The sequence below is a fragment of the Sinocyclocheilus grahami genome, unplaced genomic scaffold (assembly GCF_001515645.1).
Source record: "Sinocyclocheilus grahami isolate Dianchi unplaced genomic scaffold, SAMN03320097.WGS_v1.1 scaffold344.1, whole genome shotgun sequence".
Lineage (NCBI taxonomy): Eukaryota > Metazoa > Chordata > Actinopteri > Cypriniformes > Cyprinidae > Sinocyclocheilus > Sinocyclocheilus grahami.
Window position 1 is genome coordinate 2,380,772 of NW_015505523.1, and position 22,639 is coordinate 2,403,410.

The 22,639-nt window shown below is 35.9% G+C and overlaps 2 protein-coding genes across 4 annotated transcripts in view; one reads left to right on the forward strand and one right to left on the reverse strand.

The window, feature by feature from the left end:
• The window catches only part of LOC107603291 (connector enhancer of kinase suppressor of ras 2-like), a 47,826-nt gene extending 30,083 nt beyond the window's left edge, over positions 1 to 17,743 (reverse strand). The window contains exons 1-5 of the mRNA XM_016296051.1: positions 17,666 to 17,743; positions 17,148 to 17,234; positions 16,948 to 17,057; positions 14,951 to 15,545; positions 2,385 to 2,548 (exon numbers count right to left, since the gene is read on the reverse strand). Coding sequence (XP_016151537.1) covers positions 2,385 to 2,548; positions 14,951 to 15,014 — 228 coding nt within the window. The 5' untranslated portion in view covers positions 15,015 to 15,545; positions 16,948 to 17,057; positions 17,148 to 17,234; positions 17,666 to 17,743. The remainder of the gene's footprint in view (positions 1 to 2,384; positions 2,549 to 14,950; positions 15,546 to 16,947; positions 17,058 to 17,147; positions 17,235 to 17,665) is intronic.
• On the forward strand, positions 17,280 to 22,499 carry LOC107548199 (protein NLRC3-like). 3 transcript variants are annotated; one of them, XM_016228814.1, is made up of 7 exons: positions 17,280 to 17,297; positions 18,516 to 18,720; positions 18,920 to 19,021; positions 19,304 to 19,399; positions 20,001 to 20,130; positions 20,221 to 20,461; positions 20,549 to 22,499. In XM_016228814.1, exons 2-7 carry the CDS (start codon positions 18,569 to 18,571, stop codon positions 22,123 to 22,125), a joined length of 2,298 nt encoding a protein of 765 aa, XP_016084300.1. In that variant the 5' UTR covers positions 17,280 to 17,297; positions 18,516 to 18,568; the 3' UTR covers positions 22,126 to 22,499. The 3 variants fall into 3 exon arrangements, with proteins under 3 accessions (XP_016084300.1, XP_016084298.1, XP_016084299.1); XM_016228812.1 differs by lacking the exon at positions 17,280 to 17,297 and adding an exon at positions 17,683 to 17,761; XM_016228813.1 differs by lacking the exon at positions 17,280 to 17,297 and adding an exon at positions 17,689 to 17,761 and having other exon boundaries at positions 18,531 to 18,720.
• The last annotated feature ends 140 nt before the right edge of the window (positions 22,500 to 22,639 follow it).

Sequence of the window (22,639 nt, forward strand, 5' to 3'; positions counted from 1 at the left end):
ACCTACCTCTTCCGGTTTGTCTGATTTGTCATTGTGTTTTCTGACTTGTTATTTTGTTTTTGAATTTGTCATTGTGTTTTCTGACTTGTTATTTTGTTTTTGAATTTGTCATTGTGTTTTCTGACTTGTTATTTTGTTTTTGAATTTGTCATTGTGTTTTCTGACTTGTTATTTTGTTTTTGAATTTGTCATTGTGTTTTCTGACTTGTTATTTTGTTTTTGAATTTGTCATTGTGTTTTCTGACTTGTTATAATGTTTTCTGAATTGTTGTTGTGTTTTCTGAATTGTTATTTAGTTTTTTTAGACTTGCATTTGCGTTTGTAATTTGTTATTTTGTTTTCAGAATTGTGATTTGTTTTGCACTTCTCGGCCACCGTACATTTCACTATTGGTCATATATTCTCCATATAACCATGTATGTGACAAATAAAAAATCTTGAATCTTGAATCTTTTGATACACATAAAATTTCACTGTGAAAATATATTATAAATATAAAAAAATATTATACAGAACCATTTTTGTAAAATATATTTACTTTTTTACCCACCATCGGTATACATTATATGTATAATCCTGAAGAGAAACGTTAAACGATGACTGTGAATAGAAAAAAAAATTGAAAATGTTCTGACCAGTCTTTAGAAAGCAGAATGAAAATGTATCAAATATCAAATTCTGTATATTTTAACTTTTTATATATTTGTATAGCTTTTTAAAGGGGTCATAAACTGCCTTTGTTTTTTATTTTGTACTGTTCTCTGATATCCACTAATGTTATCAAGATTTTTACATAAAAAAAACCTATTACTTCTATTACGTCCTGTTTTTAACCCCCCTCTTCAGAACGCTCTGTTTGAATAGGCGTGGCGGATTGTAGACTCAGAAGTAAACACCCACTGCTATTATTGGCTAATAGTTGTGTATGTTTAACAGCCTACATCCTTCCCAGATGAATGCAGTGCTGCTGTGATTTAGGTTAATAACACATAAATTCTCCATACAAAACAAACAATCTGTAATAACAGACAAAACAATAGTGACCACATAATAAAAACAGTTACTCACACTTGTGTGTTGCGATATTACAGTCGGATCCAATATAGCCGGCACAGCATCGTCTTTTAGTTTCAATCTTTCTGAAAATCCTGCGTCTAATTGTGCCTTGTTTGTAAATGAATCCACAGTAAAATGAAGTGAACAAAGGACCAAGTTCTTACTGACGTGGTCTGGCACTTTATTAAAAATAAAGTTCATCAAATAAAGTTTATTGTTTGGTTTCTGCGTAGAACTGCATTTCCCACTATTGTTATTTACCTACTACATGAATCGGTGGGCGGGGCTAAACAGTTTTTTCCAGCGGAGGCGGAGTTTAGCCACACTATTACATCATAGAGTAGACATTCCACAAGCTGCCATTTTGGCAGACTGCCTTCAATATAAGCTGTTTTTAGACTAATGAGAAAGTTTTGAGTTCTGGAAATTACAGAATGTTTTTTAGCACAATGACCCTTGTATGTCAAAAGATCAATGGAATTTTGATTTCTCAGTTTATTTATTTGACAAAGACCCCTTTAACTCTTTTTTTTTGTCTAATATGTATGTGTACGTGTATGTATGTGTTTTCTGTTTTGTTTATCACTATGTTATATGTACATTTCAGTTTATTTTATTTTACTATCTATTATATGCCATTATAGGATTTTCTTTTTAATGAAAACAAATATGGGATTCAGGCAGAGGTTTCATATGTACAACTGTTTATTTTGAATTATCCCTGTCAACGCCAAAAATCTAAAACTGATATTATAATTATTTGATTTGATTTATACTTTGAAAACCCCCTGATCTATAGCACAAGGTGTACGTGTATGTATGTGTTTTCTGTTTTGTTTATCACTATGTTATATGTATATTTCAGTTTATTTTATTTTACTATCTATTATATGCCATTATAGGATTTTATTTTTAATGAAAACAAATATGGGATTCAGGCAGAGGTTTCATATGTACAACTGTTTATTTTGAATTATCCCTGTCAACGCCAAAAATCTAAAACTGATATTATAATTATTTGATTTGATTTATACTTTGAAAACCCCCTGATCTATAGCACAAGGTGAAAGTAATATAAATGAAAATAATACAGCATATACAATACACTCATTGAGTATAACACAGTTGGAATGCTGTATTGACCAATCTGCATCCAGATCTGTAACTATGCATTTTATAATTGCTATTATGCCATTTCCTTTATGTTATTATAAAAAACAATATACTGCCATTTCAACAAGATGCTATAAAACCCACTTTTAATTTGAAACTATAATTTATGTCGGTGAGAACACAATGCACCTGTGTGTGTTTGTGTATGTGCTCACCAGTGCGCAAAGCAGGTCCACAGCCTCCAGAATGAGTTCCTGGTGGCCGATTCGAGAAACGCCCAGATCCTCGAGCTCCTGATGGGTGATTCTCAACAGCTGTTCACCGCCCACCTTTTCCTGCTCAAAGTTCTTAATGTACTGCTGCAGACAGTCATCCAAACCTTGAAAAGAGCAACACACAGCAAAATGAAGACATCATTCAAGCTGCAAGAGCATCTTGGATACTATGTATTAATTTACAGCAGTTTAGTTAATCTGCGTTACAATCTGATTAAATAAGACTAAAACAGAGATTATAAGCAACTACAGACATATACGTCTCCCGACATGGGAGTGTGGGAGCCAACTGCCTGTTTATATGGTGGCCCTCAAAAGAGTGTGTACAGCACACATAAAAAAGCTCTCTAGGACAGCAGTGAGGGACTGGGAAAGTCTTGGCAGACAGCTGTTTAAACAGGCCTCATTTTGTGGACAGGCACAGACCGAGACACACAACTTCGAAATGCTTTGCTGTCATGAACAGACGTCAGTGGACTTCAAGCCTTATTGTTACTAATAAGGGAAGACCTGTTTGGCAAGAGCTAGCTGTTGTCTGGGAAACACATGCCTCCCCCGTGCCCCCTACCCTTCTATATTGAACCTTCGCAATTGTTTTCTTCTCCCACAGATTCACACAAAACAAAACATCATATATTTATAGAAGAGAGACAGAAATTGTTTCACACGTTCAGCTAAACCAAAAGAAGTATGTTGTTTTGAGAAAATGTATGTACAAGGAAGCAGGTACTTTTTTAGAAATATTGTGATCCAACCATTCTACAAACTGAAAAATGTGCAATTAAAATGGTCTAAAAAAAGAAAAAGAAAATAATATATATAAACTATCATAAAGAAAACAATGGTGTTCGTTACCAGAATGCATCAGTGTTTCAACAAACTTAATGTCCAATTCTTGAAAAAAAATTTAATGAGTCAGGCAAAAAGATTCACAAAAATCCTCAAATATCTTTATGAGCTAGTGATTTGAATCAGATTCTCTCACTCAGTGAGTCGTACTAGGTTCACTGACTCCCTCACTGAACCGCAAGTGCAATTAAAGATACAAAAATTATAAATTCAATTAATGAATAGTATTTTAAATTAAATATTTTATATAAACATTCCTGGGGGTCCAGGCTGCAAATTCAAAGCAACAAAAAATGTATTCAGTGCAATCAATCAATCAAGCAATAACATAATACTAAAAATAATAATAAAATGATACAAACTCTCATCAGAAAAACTTTGCTAGCATCCACATGTTGTTTCTTCCTTTATCATCTGGTTTATTGTCAGCAGGAAAAAATAATGCACGTCTGATTCAGTTTAAAAAGATTCATTAAAAAGCCCTTGAATTTTCTTGTAAATTAATGGCTTGAATCAGATTCACTCAGTCAGTGAGTCGAAAATCGTGTTCACAATTGACTCACTGATCCACGAGTGTAATTAAAGATACAAAATGTGTAATAAATCAATTAATGCTATTTTTTTTTTAAAAGTGAAATTTTTCACTAAAAAATATTATTGGTAATTTAGCAACTAAAATTTAACTTTTTTTAAATTGTTGTTTTTAATTTCACTCTGTAGGTTTTACTTTCTTTTATCTCCTTTAATATGTATGTATGTGATTAGTTCTGTAGAAAATGGTATGCAGGTCCTTTACCTCAGCATTTTCAATGTTCACTTCCACCCAGCTCCCTCCTTCTGTCCTCAGCACTATTCATTTCCTCTCCACCTCCCTTAAATTTCCTCACAGACTTGCGTTTTCTCCTCCATGACTTTTCTGACTCTTTTATATTATTATCTGCATGCTCATTTCACAACAAAAGACAAGGCTGCAGAGCATGTAAAATATCCCTTTCATCAAATCCCTGATATTCATCTCTCTGTTGCATACATCTAATGGACCGTGAGGAGAAAGTTCAGATTCAGTGCACGATTCAAAACTGCTGAAAGCGAGCGTTTCACGGCTTAGCATGCAATCTGAGGGCTTAACAAATCCGCTTTACCAGGCTGATCTAAACTCGTTCCAAATGAAAGAAATCATCGCGTTTGTCGCTGCACGCTGCTATAGTGACGATAAAGGGACAGCAAGAGTGTTTGAGTAGGACCTCATTACCAAAACAAAACTGGCAGTGAGATGAGAAGCTTATATATGGGACTTATGATTGAATAGACCAATAAATAAATAAAGAAACATCTAATACTTACATCAATAGACTATTCAGAGATTTCAGCTTTTGTGTGGCATTTGCATTGTAATGCTAATGAAATATTATAGGAATATTATTATTAAAACTCTCAATATCTCTACTGAGTAGATTTACCGTGACAGATTCACAACAGAAACAAGTCAAGAAAGGCAAGGCATTTTTTTTTGTTAGAAGAATTTTCTTTAATAATTAGAAATAGCAACATGAAACCAAGTGTCTTTTTAGCAGTAATCTCTATAGTGAGTACTGCTCTTCCTGTGGCTGTCCAGCTCACACAGCGCCAGTGTACACAAACAGTAAACTCATTGATTAGGAGGACATTAATCTGCTGTTAATTGCAGCCGCTGTGGCTAAGTTGTGTTAAATACTACAAAGAGGAGCGCTGCACGTTCATCTGGGACCATTAATATCTGTCAAGCAAAGCGGGTGGTCGGCCAACAGTCAGAAGCGAGGAAGATGCAACGAGAGGGTGAGAGAGTAAGTAGGTTAAGAAATGAGTGAGTAATGAGAGAAAGTTGTACTGAAGAAGAAAATCTGATCGTATAGCTTTATAGTATGTTGACTAAAGCGGCTTTGAAGCTGGTCCACTTCAGCCATGACCTGAAAACCTCTAAACTGTCCTGAATCCATAATTTCTGGCCCAGAACCGAAAGAGGGGTCAGGAGCTTCGTAACTCTCTAAGCAATGGATGCTTAGAGATACATAGAGATAAAGATAGTTATATAGGTAAAATAAAAATGCTTTGTAGATATCAAAGGGTTATTTTATCCAAAAATGAAAATCTGGTGCTTTCTGTGCTGGTTGCTCTTTCCAAGCAATGAATGGAGAAGGGTTATTATAGTACCTTTAGATTTGGGAACACATATTCACTATAAACTAAGAGTCTTCCCTCAATAAACTCTTAGTTTGCTGCTTAATAGTAAGCAAGTTGTTGCAGTAGTGGTCATGCAGAATTAAGGCATTGATGTATGCTTTATAAGTACTAATAAACAGCCAATATGCAAGTAATGTGCATGCTAATAAGCAACTAGTTAATAGTGAATAGTGTTCCCTTATCTAAAGCGTTACCAGTTATCTAAAACTAAAACCATTTTAAAAAAAAACATTTTTTTACTTGAAAAAAATAAACACAACAAACTGTCAACAAACAGCACAAAAGGCTGTGTCTGGCCAATGCGTGTATCCAAAATCCTGTTTAGTTAAATAGATTAATACAACATGCATTTAATCAAGGCTGTATTTGAGCTTCATTGTGTGCAGTTTTATTGGATTTACTGCTATTATTCTGCTCAGAATGCCCATGGCACCACTCAGAGGGGGGCACAGGAGTGAGTCACAGGAAGCATTGAGGGGGGCAGGAAAAAAAGAGCATTGAGGGAAGGTCTTCTGCGCTGGGAAGGCTGTTGTCTGGCCATCAGTGGCATCACCTGGGGGCATCACCACTGAACCGTATGCTAATGTTAGAGCTGCTGCTACATGGTAATCGCAGTGTGCAAGGAAACCTGTGAATATGGGAACAGGAGACACTGTGTACATCATGGATTTATACAGAGAATATTAATACAAATATATTCAAAACTGTAACAGTTACTAAAATAAATCTTTTGCTAGAGCTGTGGTGCAGTGGTAGCGCACATGCTCTTGACACATTAGGGACAAAGCACCCACTTGGTTGACGTGATTTGCATCCAAACCACCCAAAAGAAGGGTATAAAAATCTTTCTGCTTGTTGTTTGCTGTCTGTGAAGCCACTGACTAAAAACCCATCACATGTAAAAACAAACAAACAACTGATCATGTAAAAAATTTTAATTTGTTAATCATTACCATGTACAGCGAAAAATATTTTATACGTTTGTTTGGTAAAATATACCATTCAAGATTTTTTGAGTCTCTAATATTCACCAAGGCTGCATATATTTAATTAAAAAATACAGTAAGATAAATACTGAAAATATTTTTGTTTTCAATATATTTTTAAAAATGTAATTTATTCCTATGATGACAAAGCTGAATTTTTAATGGCCATGAAGGTGCTGGTTAATGTTTTTGTGGAAACTGTGATTTTTTTTCAGAATTCTTTGATGAATATAAAGTTCAAAAGAACAGTGTTTATTTGAAATAGAAAACTTTTGTAACATTATAAATCCATCTGTCATGAAACTCTAGATGGCGCAGTTTGATAGGTCTAACTCAATCTGACATAATGACATCATCACATAGCCCGGCTGATTGGTTCTTTTTGTATCAGCAGCCAATGAACTTTCTGCTCAACATTTAAATACTTGGCTAGTGCTCGCCATAGCAGTTGCAGCGTGCTTCAGAAATCCTCCACCTTCCCCAGCTCCACCTGCATGATTTGTGTATGTTATATACTATATGCGCTATACGAATCGGCTCACGTCTGTTCTGTGCTTCAAACGACGGTTTCGAACGGACTCAATGAAGGAGAGGAACCGGACATAAGAAGCAGTGAAAGCGGCCATAAGAAGCAGCGAAATGTAGCAAAAATGCGTGTTCAGGGCGTCAGGTGCAGGTCAGTTTCATCTGTAAATACGCTAAAGAGTTTTGTCTTTATTAACCTAGTTGAGTATTAAACTGATAGCACCTGTTAGGCAATTACACCCTATTTTTAACATCATTCAGAATACTGTTCTAAAGGACATCATTATCGATTGGAAAGTTACATTAATAAATTTAGCAGACACATATTCTCATGGATTTATTGTATAGGAAGGGAGGGAGCTTGAGCAGACAGCAACACAAAAATATCACAGCCTAATAATGCAATAGTGTCTTCAGAATTAGGATTTTTCAAAAAAGATATTGTACTGATTTTGACTTTTAGGCACTTTAGAAAATTGTTTTGATATATTTGTATGAAATATAGGTTTGTTAAATCTCGGGTATTTAAGTCATTTTAAGATAAATAACATTCTGTGATATCAAATTGCAATGAGGTGGTCATTTTGCAACAAGGTGGACACAGTTCTAATCCTAACAGTAGACCTGCTGGTCAAGAAGTGACAGGTACAATAAAAAAAAGGGAGAGACAGAGATATTGGGGAAAATTAAGAAAAGTAAAAAGGGAAGTGAAGGTGCAGTTCTTTAATTATTTTTAAGGCTATATACAGAAAAAAGAGGCCAAAATGGTACCCTTTTGGGGTACAACAGATTGCCACTGGAGCAGTACCCTTAAAAAGGACGTCTTTTTGCCTTTGACCCCTAATAGGTAAATATTAGTACCTTATGTGTACGAATTACTATAAGGTACTAATATGTACCTATTAGGGGTAAAAAAGGTACAGAGATGTTTTTTTAAGGGTACTGCTCCAGTGACAAGTTGTTGTACCCCAAAAGGTACCATTTTGGCCTCTTTTTTTTCTGTGTGGCCTGGATGAGTGTCAGATTTCCCAGCCTGAAATTGCATCCCAGTCCGACCCTGGTTATATATGGGGGGTATTTCATATATGTTATATGTGCAGTAGCAGTATTTCTTACATGCTCACAGAAGCTTGTTGTGGATGTATTGGCAGTAACCAGTCTCGGTACTTGCTCTGCCGCAGCAGCAGTGTAGCAGATCTATTCTGCCAAGACCAAACACATTAACATTGTCATGTACATTACCATTCCAATCCCTCTGAGAATTGTCATGATATAAATGTCTTTACTGTCACTTTTGGTCAATTTAATGCAACCTAGCCGAATAAAAGCAATAATTTCTTTCAAAATCGTAATGACTTCAAACTTTTGAATGGTAGTATAAGTAAAATATGAAATTTACTTTAAACTTTAAAAAAAATTCAAGTGATAAGTTTCTTCTTATTTTTATGCACATTAGGTGTTTTATGTTACATTTATTATTTACATATTTTATTGTCGTGTCTCTGACTATTATATATGGTTTATACATGTTTATAATTAACTTATGAACTTCAACTCAAAATGTTTACTGTGACCTTTATTATAATGACAGTACATTTTCAGTACATTTTAACATGCAAAGCAGTTTCTAGCAGTTGCTAACTGTGTATTAACATAATATAAGTTAAAGATGGAAACGGTTACTGTGAAATATACAGTTACAAAAATGCCTCCAGTAATGCCTTTTTTTTTTACTGTGAAATATACAGTAACAAAAATGCCTCCAGCAATGCCTTTTTTTACTGTGAATGTTTGGCAACCACAGCTTCCAGTTTTTTGTTTTGTTTTTTAACACCAATTTCACTAATTGTTTACACATTACCATCATAAAACTAGTTACGGGTTGGGTTTTAAAGCAGGGCATGTGTATAGACATGGCACAGAATTGTTTGGCAGAAGAGGGTGCATGACACTAGCAGTTGCTTTTCTTCAGGTATTTCTCATACTTTTAATAGTATCCATATGCCAGCTAAAAAAAAAAAAGCCTAGCCGTAATCAACATGTGCCTTCAAACATTTCACAAAGGATGTCAAACACGCAAGCCACACCAAAAACACACCCAACATGCAAAGCTTACATACATGGAAATACAGGTGCATCTCAATAAATTAGAATGTCGTGGAAAAGTTAATTTATTTCAGTAATTCAACTCAAATTGTGAAACTCGTGTATTAAATAAATTCAATGCACACAGACTGAAGTATTTGAAGTCTTTGGTTCTTTTAATTGTGATGATTTTGGCTCACATTTAACAAAAACCCACCAATTCACTATCTCAACAAATTAGAATACTTCATAAGACCAATAAAAAAAACATTTTTAGTGAATTGTTGGCCTTCTGGAAAGTATGTTCATTTACTGTACATGTACTCAATACTTGGTAGGGGCTCCTTTTGCTTTAATTACTGCCTCAATTCGGCGTGTAAATGAACTTTTCCATGACATATTAATTTATTGAGATGCACCTGTATGCTTTGCTGTAGTGCTGGGCGGTATGACCAAAAATGTATATCACGGTATTTTCCTAAATTATACCGGTTTCACGGTACATGACGGTATTTTTTTTTCATGCATGATCGGGCGTTAACCATATTTTCTACTGATTGAGAGAGGAAATACTGCAGTATATTGACTTAGAATGCCCTATTTTACTGTCATGATGCGTGAACATTGTCAAAAAGTACAACACTAAATAGTGACTAAACACGACCCCTTTTAATACATGTTAACCAGGAGTCACTCTCATTTATAATCGCGGCATCGTCTGATAAAATCAACATGCATCTACACTAAAGAGCGGCTATGCGGTTGTTTTGGTTACTACTTTGCTCCTAGGTATGCTGTAGACCTAGACAGAAGTCAAATACATAAAGATTGTTCTGAAGAGATGCACTTTCATAAATACAGCACATAATCCTGAGACACAGACAAGCAAAATGATTGCAGTCCTAGTCAACATATTTGTGCCATTGTGTGTGGCTCAGTGAGGCTACGTGGGCAGCATATAGCCATGCACACTGATCACAGGTTTACTGTACTGCGTGCTGCTTGCACATGCTGTGTTAGCTTAATAAATGCTGCTAAAGGATAGTTATGAATTTTGTCACCATTTATTCATCCTAATGCCGTTTCAAATCTTTCAGAAAACACAAAAAGAAAACTTTTGTAGAATGTTCACGCTGCACTTTTGCATACAATGAAAGTAAATGGTGACCAAATGCTACTAAGCTCCAAAAATGACAAAAATGAAAATTTTATGTAATGCATGTTTTAAAAAAACACTCTCATGAAAACAAGTTGTTAGGACAGCATTTAAATGTTTATATATAAAAAAATGAATTGGAATAAAAAACTTAATTATATAATTAAAAAGTTATTATAACATAACTATAAAAATTGTGTTAATTTGAACCTTTAATATTATAGAAATATTATAGAGATTTACTAGGGTTCCCTTTATAGTTTAAAGGATTAAGGTGCGGTCACATTTATCAATGCTCTGTGAAATTTCACAGGCAAATTCCATTAATTTCAATAGGAATCTGTGCAATTGGGGATTTCACTGGCATTCAAGTAGGTTACACAAATTTGCAGCGCTGACCAACACTAAACTGCTTGGTTTGAAAATGACTTCTGTGTAAGAAGTGCTTCATACATTGCTAAAATACACAGTTAAAATACACTCGAAACCTAACCTTTCACCTAATCTCTCTCACTCTCAATCTCTCTCTCTCTATCACTATATTTAACTGCATTAATAACTGCATTATTATTATTATCACCACCTCGGATCATTCTTTTTTAATAATTCAATGGCCTGTCGTCAATTATTCCTTACTTAAATAAAGACCATTGCAATCTTGATAATATTCTAATTTTTTAGTAAATGTAACTGTAATCTAATTAGGCCTACTTTGTTTTTTGACGTAACTGTAACGAATTACAGTTACCGTTTTTTTGTATCCTGATTACGTATAACGCCGTTACATGCATTCCGTTACTCCCGGTTGTTTAAGCGACATACACGGTATTTTATAAAAAAAATTGATATCATAACAAAAATAAACACCGGTATTCGGTATGAACCGGTATACCGCCCAGCACTACTTTGCTCCTAGGTATGCTGTAGACCTAGACAGAAGTCAAATACATAAAGATTGTTCTGAAGAGATGCACTTTCATAAATACAGCACATAATCCTGAGACACAGACAAGCAAAATGATTGCAGTCCTAGTCAACATATTTGTGCCATTGTGTGTGGCTCAGTGAGGCTACGTGGGCAGCATATAGCCATGCACACTGATCACAGGTTTACTGTACTGCGTGCTGCTTGCACATGCTGTGTTAGCTTAATAAATGCTGCTAAAGGATAGTTATGAATTTTGTCACCATTTATTCATCCTAATGCCGTTTCAAATCTTTCAGAAAACACAAAAAGAAAACTTTTGTAGAATGTTCACGCTGCACTTTTGCATACAATGAAAGTAAATGGTGACCAAATGCTACTAAGCTCCAAAAATGACAAAAATGAAAATTTTATGTAATGCATGTTTTAAAAAAACACTCTCATGAAAACAAGTTGTTAGGACAGCATTTAAATGTTTATATATAAAAAAATGAATTGGAATAAAAAACTTAATTATATAATTAAAAAGTTATTATAACATAACTATAAAAATTGTGTTAATTTGAACCTTTAATATTATAGAAATATTATAGAGATTTACTAGGGTTCCCTTTATAGTTTAAAGGATTAAGGTGCGGTCACATTTATCAATGCTCTGTGAAATTTCACAGGCAAATTCCATTAATTTCAATAGGAATCTGTGCAATTGGGGATTTCACTGACATTCAAGTAGGTTACACAAATTTGCAGCGCTGACCAACACTAAACTGCTTGGTTTGAAAATGACTTCTGTGTAAGAAGTGCTTCATACATTGCTAAAATACACAGTTTTCGACTACTCGAAACCTAACCTTTCACCTAATCTCTCTCACTCTCAATCTCTCTCTCTCTCTCACTATATTTAACTGCATTAATAACTGCATTATTATTATTATCACCACCTCGGATCATTCTTTTTTAATAATTCAATGGCCTGTCGTCAATTATTCCTTACTTAAATAAAGACCATTGCAATCTTGATAATATTCTAATTTTTTAGTAAATGTAACTGTAATCTAATTAGGCCTACTTTGTTTTTTGACGTAACTGTAACGAATTACAGTTACCGTTTTTTTGTATCCTGATTACGTATAACGCCGTTACATGCATTCCGTTACTCCCCAGCCCTGCCTAAGTTTCACTAATGTGACCGCATCAATTTTTTTCCCATGAAAAAAAAGTGACATGTACTGCACCTGATATATATTCAAATGAATCGATACTTAATCAAGATTGGAACCAAATTTAATCGCAATCAGAACTGAATTAAATTGAATTTGATTTAAATCGAACCATGAAATTTGTGTAAACACCCAGCCTTACAAAACGCACAACAAATGCATTACAAAATATACTGTATATGAATCAGAAAAAATCAATCAAATGATGACAGAATTGCCATTTTTGAGTAAACTCGCTATTTTGTTGTGCAAGGATTGAGTATTTGTGTGCGAAACATTGAGTGCATTGTTGCATGCTGCTGATCAGAAGGCTCTAATGATCACACGAATACAAACAGACACCATCAGCCCATAGGGGCTTTAACACCTTTACAGCCTTACACTGATACACACGCACATAAACACATTATCTTCTGCTCGTCATTGTGTCTCAGCAGCTGATAAAGCAGCTTGCGGGGTTTCTTTCTACACATAACAGACAGATGCCAATACAATTCTCCAGATTTTTAGAAGCAAAGCATTGGCCACGTCAAGAAAACGTCTGAAGCTTCTTAAAATTCTCTGTGACCCTCAGGAGAGGTTAACTTACAGAGCAACGGTGTGTACTTGTGAGCATGCTTTTAGTGTGCAAACAGCATAAGAAAGCCTCTCTGGCATCCCGTTAGGGAGTAACACCGCCTCGCTATAATTCTTTATGATTCCTACACTGCCTTTTCATCCTGCATCTCGCTTATCCTTCCTTAACTGTTTAGATTTGCACAACTATAAGGATGTTTGTACTTTATACAGTTCCTTACCTCTAGGTATTTACTACATGTGTTTATTGTGATCTAATGTGCATCAGCCATATTCCTGCGTATAAAATAAATAAGTGAATAACACATTAAAGCACAGTTTATTATGGTCCGTATAAGCCATCACCTTATTTACCCACTCGAACACATCACACGCCATCTGACACAAAACAAAACACACACACAAAAAAAAAAAGGAATGAGATCTACCTTTTTCAAAAACATAATTACTTAAAGGCAAAACATTCAGCCAAGTGGAACATTTTCCTCATTTGAATTACAAATGACTGTCTTCCTCTCTTTTCTCACTTCATCTAGAACTCCTGAGCTAAATAAACCAGCCAATTACACCCATATGATTTTTTTTCGAAGGGCTTCACCTTATCTAATGCCAAAGATATTTAGTGCTGTAATAGACCTAATGTACCTGTTCCATAATGAGATCGTTTCCCAATCACATCCTCTTGAACAAAATCAAAGGAGAGTATGACTGTGTTTAACGTTGTATAACCAAATTCGAGTAATGGGATCATTTGACTGCATTTCATGCCCCTCTAATATTGTCATATAACAGAAAATGGGACATAAAAATAAAATAAAATAAATATGACATGTTGACATGTTCATCTGTTTAAGCTGGCTTTTTTTGGCCAGAAAAAGCTGCATTATGGATTAGACCTTTTGCCATTTAATTAAACATAAAAGCTTCACTGTAAAAAAAATAATAATAATAATAAATTAAACCAAAAATATCATAAAAATCATACAATAAAAACCTAAATGGTAATCATAGGTTACATGCTATAGTGGAAATATATAAACAGGCCAATATTTGTAATTTTACCATAAAATACTCTAATCATTATACACTGAAAAAATTTGGGGTAGAAACAATTTTCACTCAGAAATTACTAGTAAACAGTGACACAAAAAAAACTGTTTAAGTAAACGGCAAGTAACGCATTGAAATAAACATGAAATTTTGAAGTAAATATAGGAAAATGTATTTTCTCGTTAAACAGTCAAATAATTGTTTTATTTTTATAACTTAAAAAATATTTTGACAGTGCATATTTTGTATGTAAAATACATACTTCAATCAAATTTTAAAATAACCTATTTGGTTATATTGTGTATTATTTAAACTGTTATTTTTGTTACCATTTATGCACAGGGGTGTGTATATGTTACAGTATATGTTTCTTGCATTATTATAGTGGTGTGTCATTTGTGTGTGTGAGCAACACTGTGTTCATTAGCCAATGTTCAGGAAAAGACCCATTTTCATGAACTTTAAGTGACCGTGGAGGGGCCATTGAGCCTTTGACTGCCAGAGGGGTCCCAGCCTCCACGTGACCCGTCACTTTACATTCTGTTTGATGAGATGACGTGACTACTCAACCTACTTCATTCGTTAATATCATTTTAAACGAATTCGAATACCTTTCTTTCACGTGTACTGCCGACATCAACATCTGTCAATAACAGCCATTGCGATCAGCTCAATATATGACAGACTATATCTTAATTGCTTGACAGCTTGAATGCGCGCACTGTCGCGCCTTGATAAACAGTGACATTTCTTTAAAACTAGTTCAATTAAATCTTGCATGCACGCAAAGCCTGAACAAACATGTAACATTTGGATTTTATAAACGCAAAAAAATTTTCACATGCGATCCTAATTGGATATACAGTATTTTCTCCATTGTTACAGCAAAATACAAACGAATGTAAAATGAATACCTTTCATCCAGTCGACCACCTGGCTTGTTGACCACCTGCTCACAGGTTCCATGACCAGAGCCATTGTGGAAGTTTTTGCAGACGCTGCCAAACAAAGGTGCGAAAGAAGCTCTTCAGCGCACTCCGGATCCACTCAGGCAGATTTCTGCCCGTTGTTCACCCGCTGCATGTTTGTATCCTGCTAATTCTGCTCTGGTTCTAGCAAACGAAGCGTTGGTGGTCTTTCAAGTTCAAAGCATTATTCTGCATTCCTTCGCAGTGGTCTTTGTGAGAGAGCTGTCAGAATAACGTTAGATTTCTCCTGCTCTCGCGCGAGGTTTTATCCTCCTTTCGATCATTTTCACTCACGTTGCGATGCCTTTAATGTCTCAATTCCTCACCCCGTATATCGAGCCATAGACGACAGACAACGGTGAATTCACACAGCTGTGTGCCTCGTCTGAAGCTGTTAGCAGTAAACAGTAGTCTGCACGCGCGCCCCTCGCGCACAGCCGCACACTCGTATGACTCGCGCCTCGTCCATTCCTGCCAGTCGTTGGCTCTGGCAAATGAGCCGTCATGAGGGCCAAGCAGCGGAAACATCTCCATAATTGAGCTGTGTGCAAACCAGAGTATTAAATACACCCTTACAGATAGCATTGGCACTACTCTATTATTTTATTGTGTTTGCAGAATCAAATGTTTATTTGGAACGTTTTTATTTCAATGCTTGGATGAAGATTTTTTTTTTTTAATGATCAATCATTACTTCTTACTTAAAGGGATAGTGAAATTCCCTTTAAATAAAAATCTTTCTTCTGTGGAACACAAAAGGAGATGCTGAGCAGAATAACAGTCTCAGTCACTATTCGTTTCCATTTTTTTTTCAAATAAGATGCAACAAAAGTGAATGGTGACTGATACTGTCGGTCCCTAACCCCTCTTTTTGTGTCTTCAATGGAAGAAAGTCATATGGTTCTGGAACAACATGAGGGTGTAATAATATTTATTTTTGGGTGAACTATCCCTTTAACCCATCATGCATCTAAATGATAATTCATATTTATGTAGTTTTAGATATGTATATAATTGAATGCATGATTAAAAATCTTTATTTAATGGCATTTCCATAAAAACATTTTAAGGTGTTTTAAATGCCTGCTGTAATCAAAACGGAAGTGACCGTCATTTAGTTAATCTAAATGATTATTAATATTTATATAATTTTATGAAGATATGCATTCAATTGAATAAAATCTTACTTAATATCAATTTCCATAAAAAATGCATTTTTATGTTTTAAATGCCTGCTGTCCTCAAAACTGAAGTGACCTATAGTCCAGGCTTTGTGCATGATCATTCAAGGGGAAACATGCAATGCCGTCGGCTGACATTCATGCCACTAGCATGTCCCAATTAAGCCCTTATTCTTTAAAGAAACACAGTGCTCAACAAAGAAAAATCCCTGTGATGTGAAGACAAGTCAGTTTGGTTTATATAACCATTCATTAACGGGACAGTTTACCCCAATAATGAAAATTCGGTCATCACTTACTTACCCTTTTGTTGTTTCAAAATTACTTTCTTTCTTCTGTCAAACATAAAAGAAGATATTTTGAAAAATGTCAGTGTTTATTTGTCCATACAAAGGAAGTCAATGGTCACCAAATGGTTTGGTTACATTCTTCAAAATATATATTTGTTTTTTTCCATGTGTGTGTGTGTGTGTGTGTTTCTCAGAAAGAAAGAAAGACATACAAGTTTGGAACAACATGAGGTTGTAAATTATGACATACCGGTAATTTTAATTTTTGGGGGGGAGTGTACCTTTAATTTTTTATTAACGTATGTTTACATTACAGCATTAGATTAAAATTAGACTCCATACAGATCTGAAATGTGATTATATTGGGAAAAATATCTATATTCTGTATGTATAGCACTAATTTAACTAAACAACTTACAGACAAATTAATGAATGCACATGGATCAATCTAAGACATAAAATAAATTATTACCTAAACAAATGAACAGAGATGTATTTCACAGAGTGCTTTATGTTGATTCACATCTCATGGGAACATAAGGGGAGTGTGCATTGCTGACAGATGTTGAGATTCCTTACAGCCTGCAGGGGTATTAAGAAGAGGCTTTTAAGGGACAAGGGGAGGAGAAGGGATCAAGGTTCAAGAGCTGCTCCATTAAGACTCAGACTCACCATCTGCAGCTAGAGTTCGGGGGCTTAAACAACTACAACAAATCTACAGCATATGAAATCAGTGCCATTCACAGTGGGACTCCAGGCCTGTTAAACATAGAAACAACACAATCTCAAAATGGGGTCCTTCACCACAGTGGTGTCAATAGGGTAAGTCCAGGGTTTTCCTTTTTTTTTTTTTTTGCAGGCTATGTAACAATACACAATGCTCTAAAATCTTTATCTGTTCCCAGAGACACTAAAGGTAGCAGGTGAGATTACTAGTCTACTGTCTCTACTAACAACTACAAAATCTACGTCACTAAATATTCTTACTGCTGCCTCTTTAAGAAAACAAGGAAATACATCCACAACTTCAGACCGAAAGTGGTTCTTATCAGATACTGCTGATGCGCTATTGCTACATGCATTTTCGCTGTTAAACTTTAGTATATACGGTCTTGCATTGGCTTACGGGCCCAGGAATCATAAGTCATAAAAGTAATTAATGCTAAACAGTTAACTTAAAGTTAACCAACCGGGTTTGTTTGTTCGTCTTCCGCAATTGTATGTGAAGCCAGGCGTGAATCGAGAGGACTGCGAAGTCAGGAGCATTGCTACAGAAACAAACAAAGGTGAAATCATTAGACATCCGCTATAGCTACACTTCAGTCTTTCTCTGAAGCTCTTGTAATAGCATACTGTATATGCAAACTCACTGGACTACATACAAGGTCCTATAAAGAGAGTACAAAAAGTTTATTGTAGTCTACAAGGTGACCAAATATCGACTTTTCTCTACATTATAATTATTTTCTCTCTAGTGTTCGGGTTTAATGTTTTTTTCCCATATTGTAAAAATATTGGTAAACCTTGGGCTAATGTTAGCATGTTCATGAGACCAAACAACATTGACTGAACCAGTATAACTTGTTTTAATAACTAGCCTACTTATGCAGAAATGACGGCATGTAAACCTGTTCTTGCTGTGGAGCCTACAGTCTTCTAAAACCAAAATTAACGCATTTTCCATCACTTTTATTTTTTTCTTCCAATCGCTAAAAATAAAACAGTGCGTACAGATATCTGATTAACAGAGTGTACAAAGCACGTGAATATTTAATTATGCAACCACAGAGGCGGTTTATGATTGGCTGTCAGTTGCTGAACAACTCACTCCCATTCTAGCTCCATTGTTTCACAATGCATATCACTGGAACAGCAAATTGCTGTAACACTTTATGGTTTATAAAGGGTTAAACCCTATTCTAATATATATGTTTAGCGTTCATAACGCAATACTGCACACTCCTTCCACAGGAAGAGACATGGGTTGCTCAAATTAAAGGCATATGAATGTTGCAATATCTTATGTATCGCTTTCATCAGGGTAACAACGCTTAGCTGTTTCTGACAAGCGGGGAAAACGTTGCAAATCCGAGATGGATAACGACGCAGTAGACATGGCGTCAGACAACAGTCTGCCATTAGGAATCGGGGCTTCCGCCTTCGGGAGTGAAAATGGGGATGAAGAGGACGACGTGATTCCTCAGAGGACACTTCCATTCACCCTCGGATTCTCTGGTCCTGTGGGGTAAGATGGTTTTCGGTAATCTGATATCGTAATAGGGATGAGCAAGGAATAGCCATGTTGACGAACATGTCAGATGCATGCATGCTTGTCGTCTGTTGTGTAAGGGCGACACCTGCTGGTAAGATCAGGAATATGCCGTTGTCAAACTACTTTACCTTATTTTTATTTTCCTTTCATTTATAACGATTGTTCTCACCAGACAATACGTAGAGAGAGCAGAGTCCCCTGCAAACAGTTATGCATCCATGCAGAGTGACAGCTGGTCAGAAACAAGAGAACAGCATGAACCCAGTTGCACTCAGTAAGTTTACTTTGTCTTCATTTTTGCGACTAATTATCAAAACTAATTTTTTTTTTAGATTATATGACATATTCTGGGACAGGTTTTATATATTGTATTTTGTCTTTGCAGTCAGTAGGTTCTTCATACAGCAGCATTTTAAAGATAGGATTTAGGCTTTTATTAGTAGCATACTATAAGAGGGAAAATGATACTTATTTGAAAGATTGAAGAAGCCTTTGCTCTCTGTGTGCTTGTGACTAAAGGGGTCATTCTTGTAAATCAACTATTGACTTTCTACAGAGTTCAGTTGTGCAGACGGGACTCATCTGCTTCTAGCAGTGAAGAGTTTATTAGTGATGATGAGGACATCAATATGGAGGGCAATGCTGAAGAAAGGTGAGTGGAAGTTACATGATGCATCCGAGCTATTACCATGGTCATACAATACATCGGTAAACAATTTAGAGGTCATAATAAATACTGTGTTAGTCATGGGTGTTGACCACCCTTTGATGGGCAGATGACATATTGTAAAAGAATGTAGTTGAATTTTAATCCTGGCCTATATTATTTTACCATATTCACCCATATTTAATGTATTCACATAATTAGTTACTGTAAGATGCTTACATTTTCATTAAAATAGTAATTGTACAGAATCATATATAATACATAATTTTCATTTTTAGAAAACATTCATTAAGAAATATTATATAAATCAGCATATAAGAATGGTTTCTGTAGTAATGGCTGCTGAAAATTCAGCTTTCCCATCACAGGAATGTTACATTTTTAAAAAACTGAAAAGTGTTGTCTTAAATGTAATAGCATTTCACAATATTTTTGTTTTACTGTAGATTTAATCAAATAAATGCTTAGCATAATTCTTTCAAAAACATACAAAAATCTTACTGACCCCAACATTTTGAACAGTAGTGTAGTTTTTCATTTACTGTCATCTAAATATTATACAAAATTATTTCCTTTTTAAATTAAGCACAAGGAAGAAGAGCAAGAAGGAAGGTGGTGTGAAACAACAACATGTTCCTGCTCCTGTAAAACCAGAGTTAATAGTAGATCCAAATGAGAAAAGGCATCCAGGAATGACGGTGGAATTTGCATTTAAGGTGAGGTTTACACAACCAGTGGTCGTTCATTCAAATCAATAACAATATTTCTAATAAGTGCCTTTCACTAACATTCTTATTATATCACAGGCCCTCACAAGCTGCCTAAAGAAACTTACAGAGGACGAATTAAAGTACTTCAAAAAACGGCTGTGGGAACGATATCCAGAGCGCTTCCGTGATCCGCTGGATGGACTTGATATTGTGGATCTGGTGGATAAGATGCTAGAGCTTTGCAATATTGAGATCTCTCTGAAGATCACGCTGGCACTCTTTAATATCATGAACTTTAAGAAGCTGGCTGAATATCTGCTAGGACTATGCAAAAGAAGTAAGATATATTATTTTGTCCTCCCCAAAACATTACAGCGCCTTTCAAACCTTTGCCTTAAAAATCTCTCTTTTTGATGTTCCACAGACGAAGTGCGCTACGAACTGAAATTGACTCTGAAGAGAAAGTATGAGATGGTATATGAGGGTTTTAGTCAGCAAGGACAACCAGTCCCCTTTGAGTCCGTCTATACAGACCTTTACATTACAGATGGCGTTAATGCATCAATCAACAGTGAGCACGAGTTCAGATCAAAGATACAAGAGCTTGAAGAGACTGGCAAAGTCAACAGGACGCCATTAACCGGAAATGACATATTTTCCCAGGAGAATGTGAGGTCAAGGCCCGTAAGGTCGGTGTTAGCCAGGGGAGTCCCAGGATGTGGCAAATCATTTGCAGTGCAGCGATTCATCCTCGACTGGGCGGATGGAAAAGTCCACACAGATGTTTTCTTTCTTATTCCTCTGCAGTTCAAGGAGCTGAATAAAATGCTAGAAGGAGAGTATACCCTCCTGAGTCTAGTCAGCACCCTCTATCCAGAGATGAAGGAAATAGATACTCTCGATTTCGAAGGCTGCCTGGTAATGTTCATATGCGATGGCCTTGATGACACCCAAATCTCCTTTAATTTCCGGAGAACGGAGTATTGGTGTGATGCGACCAGTCCTACGACTGTGCAAGTGTTGATGACCAACCTCATCAGGGGGAACCTGCTCTATAACGCCTATGTGTGGATCATTTCTAGGGCAGGAGCTCTGGATGTGATCCCACCAGAACATGTCCACCAGCTTCTGGAGGTTCGTGGCTTCACCGATGATCAGAAAGAGGCCTATTTCAGAAAGACAATCGCAGATCGAGACCTCGCTGAGAAGGTGATTGCTCACATCAAGTCTTCCAAGACGCTGTTTATTATGTGCCACTTGCCACTGTTCTGCTGGGTGGCATCTAAAGTTTTGCAGCGGCAGTTCCAGTCTCTTCAAGCACAGCTGCCCAGAACTCTTACCAACCTGTACACCATTATGCTCCATGGTCACACTCTAATGTCCGTTGAGAAACTGAAGAACAACCCCTCCAAAGACACCAAGGATCTTACTGCTGATCAGCTGCTCATTAAGCTCGCAAAACTGTCCTACAGGATGCTTGAGAAGAATGAGTTTCAGATGGAGAAAGAGCACTGGGATGACGTTAAATTGCCGGGTTCGTACCCTGCCATGGCCTGCACCGGTCTCTGCACAGAGTTTTACAGAGAGAAGTACGTGATTTACACAGAGAAGGTGAGCTTCTTCGCTCATCCAACCTTTCAGGAATACCTTGCTGCTCTTCATGTTTTCTATTGTTTCAAGAAACATGGGAAGAACGTCCTTGAGCAGAGCAAGCTGAGCAAAGTCATGAAGGTTTCCTTGGCAGACTTACTCAGGAGTGCGGTTGACAAAGCATTAAGCTCCAAGAATAGCAACTATGATATCTTTCTCCGCTTTCTGCTGGGTTTGTCTGTGGAGGCCAACCAGGAGCTGCTCAAGAACATCCTGCAGATCTCTACCAGCTCTAGCCAGAATGCACGAGAGGAGACAACTCGCTACATTAGTAAGAAAATCAAAGAAGGCCACTTTCCGGAAAAGACTGAAAACCTTAGGCGGTGCATTGATGAACTTAACCCACAATAACACTGGGATGAACTTCTGAGAGTGATGCTGTTGCATTGTCTCGTGCTATAAGTGTGAGGTGGTAGAAAAATCATCTGTGAGGAATGCCTACCATCCAGGTCTTGTAGTGTCATCTGGATGCGCTTTTCTGTCAGTAACGAACAAATTCTGTTTAAACATTATAACGTTCACTAAGTTTTTTTGGACAGTTGTGTCATTGCATTAGGATATTGGTACTGCGGCTTTTGTATTCAATACATATTCATGTCTAAATAAAATGTAGATTACTTGACACAGTTTATATTCCTTTAACTAAATTCTAAAAGGAACATTGCTGTGAAAGTATATAAATTTGAAGTGAAAGTATTAAAGGGAATTTTCAAATGTAAAACATGCCCATAAAATAAAGACCTTTTTAAATGTCAGTTTTGGTGCTTTTTCATTTAATATGTTTATTTTTAAAACACTAATATTGACAAGTGAGACAAAAAATTTTTATTTTTTAGAATATATATATTATATATTGTTTTTTAAT